General features: G+C 35.1%; 1 protein-coding gene across 4 annotated transcripts in view; it reads left to right on the top strand.

The window, feature by feature from the left end:
• Nucleotides 1–3,021, top strand: part of LOC107605223 (protein IQ-DOMAIN 1) — a 5,089-nt gene extending 2,068 nt beyond the window's left edge. For all 4 annotated transcript variants that reach the window (XM_016307018.2, XM_016307017.2, XM_021105066.1 and 1 more), the window contains exons 3-5: nucleotides 828–1,136; nucleotides 1,329–1,727; nucleotides 2,156–3,021. In XM_016307018.2, the coding sequence (XP_016162504.1) occupies nucleotides 828–1,136; nucleotides 1,329–1,727; nucleotides 2,156–2,794 (1,347 nt within the window). In that variant the 3' untranslated portion in view covers nucleotides 2,795–3,021. The remainder of the gene's footprint in view (nucleotides 1–827; nucleotides 1,137–1,328; nucleotides 1,728–2,155) is intronic.

Below are 3,067 nucleotides of genomic sequence, written 5' to 3'. Positions count from 1 at the left end.
GATATTACTATTAGAGATGATAATATAATATTATTATTAAAAAAATATTAGAAAATTATTAAAATTTATTATTTTTAATCATTAGTTAGCTATTAATGTTTAAAAATGTAGGCTAAATTATATTATTAGATTATTAGACTAAAAAATTGAATTAATGACTAAAAATGATAATTAAAAACAATAAATTCTAATAGTTTTCTAACATTTCTATTATTGTTATTAGAAATGAAATTACGGAGAGTAACTCAACCCTAACAACTAGTTTATGGGGTGAGAGATACTTCGCTTGTGAATTCTCTGGAGATATAATTTAATTGATAAATGTAAGACTTGTAATACATATCTTTTATATTTACGAATGATTATTTGGAACGTGAAAATTTATAAGTAAATGATCTAATAATATTAGATTGAATAAGTTTTAATATCATTTTAGAATTGAAATTGAAGAGTCTAATTCAACTCTCAAAAATGAGCTCATAAAATAAAAAATGGCCAACACATTTATAAAATTTTTTAGAGACATTATATTTTTAATAGATATAAAATCTATAATAATTGTCAAATCATCGTTTTGATTAAACGACCATCTTTAATATTATGTCATAAAATTTCATAAATAGTTATATATATATGTAATAATTCTCTTAGCGTGATACTCATCTTTTCCTCTCAGGATTAGTATAGTTTAATATTTTGCGCAGTTATTTTATTCTTTTCTTGTGTGTTACCATGAAAATAATACAAAATAAACCGTTATGTAACTGTTTCAAAACAATGCTAATTGACCCGAGAATTTGCCTGCCTTTCACTTTTCACTTTCTCAGAAGGACAACAACACAGGGAAGAAACAGCAGCACCAAGTACCAGCAGCAGCAGAAGTTGTGCCTTTTGAGCGGTTTCAAGCAGAGACTTCACCAAATGTGATAACTGAGGAGAGTGCCACGTCATCAGCGTTTGGGGCTGAAGACAGGAATCATGCTATTGCGGTTGCGGCAGCAACTGCAGCGGCTGCGGAGGCAGCGGTTGTGGCTGCTCAGGCTGCCGCTAGAGTTGTGAGACTGGCGGGTTATGGGCGGCAGTCCAAGGAAGAGAGAGCGGCAACAGTGATTCAGTCATACTACAGGGGTTACCTGGTACCATCTCATTTACTTTTATTAGAGATATAATTATTAATGTTACTTACTTCTATCAGCATAAGCTTTTGGACGAACAATTTGATAACAGGTATTAAATCCTATCGGCTTAAGTTCTTGGGATGATGGTTTTATGACTGCCTTTTTCTTCTTAGCCTAACTTTTGGTGATACTGAGTGTAACATTTTGCAGGCTCGACGCGCTTTGCGTGCATTAAAGGGACTTGTGAGGTTGCAAGCGCTGGTGAGGGGACACAATGTGCGGAAGCAAGCTCAGATGACAATGCGGTGTATGCAAGCATTAGTGAGGGTGCAAGCACGAGTGAGAGCTCGCAGGATTCAGCTCAATCATGAGAAGCATCTTCATCATCATGAAGTAGATGATGATATTGATGATGAGCAAGAAGTACAAGTTCATCCGAAGCAAGTTGCCAATAATAATAAGCCTATCATGATGAGCCCCATGAGAAATAGTGATGGTTGGGACAATAGGCATCAAAGTAGCAACAAGGTTAGGGAAAATGATTTGAGGAAACATGATACTGCAATGAAGAGGGAGAGAGCTCTTGCTTATGCTTTCAACTCCCAGCAGGTTAGTCCTTTTTTGCCTTTCTCTTGTTAATTGATGCATCCTCAAACATTGGATGCTGACTATTTCAGTATTTCATAATACAAATAAATTATCTAATCATTTCATGATTAAGATTTTCTCATATTCAAAATAAATTTTCCATTTTTCATATTTTTATCCTTTTTACTGATGCTTAACCTTTACAATTACTACATTTACATATATTAGTAACTCTTATCAAATATTTCTTTATCACTGTTATCATATTCATAAACAACCCAACAATAGTCAATTATGGAAAAGAAGAAAGCTAAAGGACTTGATTGATTTTTAATATTTTTTAGGGGAAAAAAAAAAACAGAAATCAATCATGCCCTTTGTTTACATGTTTTTTTCTTTTCTTTTCTTTTTTTTTTTGGGAGTTTCATTAACAACCATTAACCCTGCAGCAACCACATAATCAATACATGCAAACAGCTCCAAATAGTGATGACATGGGAACTTATTATCCCAATGAGCGTGAAAAAGCCCAATGGGGTTGGAACTGGTTAGAGCGTTGGATGTCATCTCAACCGCACAATGTTAAGCACCTGAGCCCACGTGAGACCCCTTATATGAATCTTGCTTCAACAACCTCAACTACAACAGATAACATGTCTGAGAAAACCGTAGAAATGGACAAGATTGCAACTCCAGGCCCAAGTAATAATCTCAACATGGGCCCAATGAACCAAGACTTTGTTGACCAAAGCCCAATTCTAAGTAGACAACATCAAAGACCTCCAAGCCCAAGTAGACCCAGCTATATGGCACCAACTCAGTCTGCAAAGGCCAAGGTTCGGGATCAAGGCCCAAGCAAACCACGGGCCTCACCTGGGCCACAGTGGAACTCATCGACAAAGGGAGGTTCTGTTACGGGTTCAGGCTGTGACTCGTCTAGCTCCGGTGGAACAACAAGTTACCAATATACCAGGAGCCCAAGCCCAAAGATTAATGGGTTTCGTCCTCAATCTAGAAGGATAGTTAGCAGCAACCCAGATTACATTGAAGACTGGGCCATTCAACTTGGAACTCATGGTTGGGCATAGTTTGATTCGTTCATTCATATGCTGTCTTTTTATGAGGGAAAGAAAAGAAAAATCAAAATTACAGTAATTGTTGTAAGAGATTGTACCGTGGAATATACATATAAGAGGTTGCATTGTGAGATTGATCATATGACATGAATCGGTAATTATGACAACTTAATAACGACATGTTTGTTTTGAACTTCTATTTTCAGACTGTAATATCCAGAACAACTTTTTTTTTTTAATTTATTTGTTTTATATTATTATAGATTTTGAAAAACTTATTTTTCA

This window comes from Arachis ipaensis, chromosome B06 (genome assembly GCF_000816755.2).
Source record: "Arachis ipaensis cultivar K30076 chromosome B06, Araip1.1, whole genome shotgun sequence".
NCBI lineage: Eukaryota > Viridiplantae > Streptophyta > Magnoliopsida > Fabales > Fabaceae > Arachis > Arachis ipaensis.
This window is presented reverse-complemented; position numbering and strand designations above follow the sequence as displayed.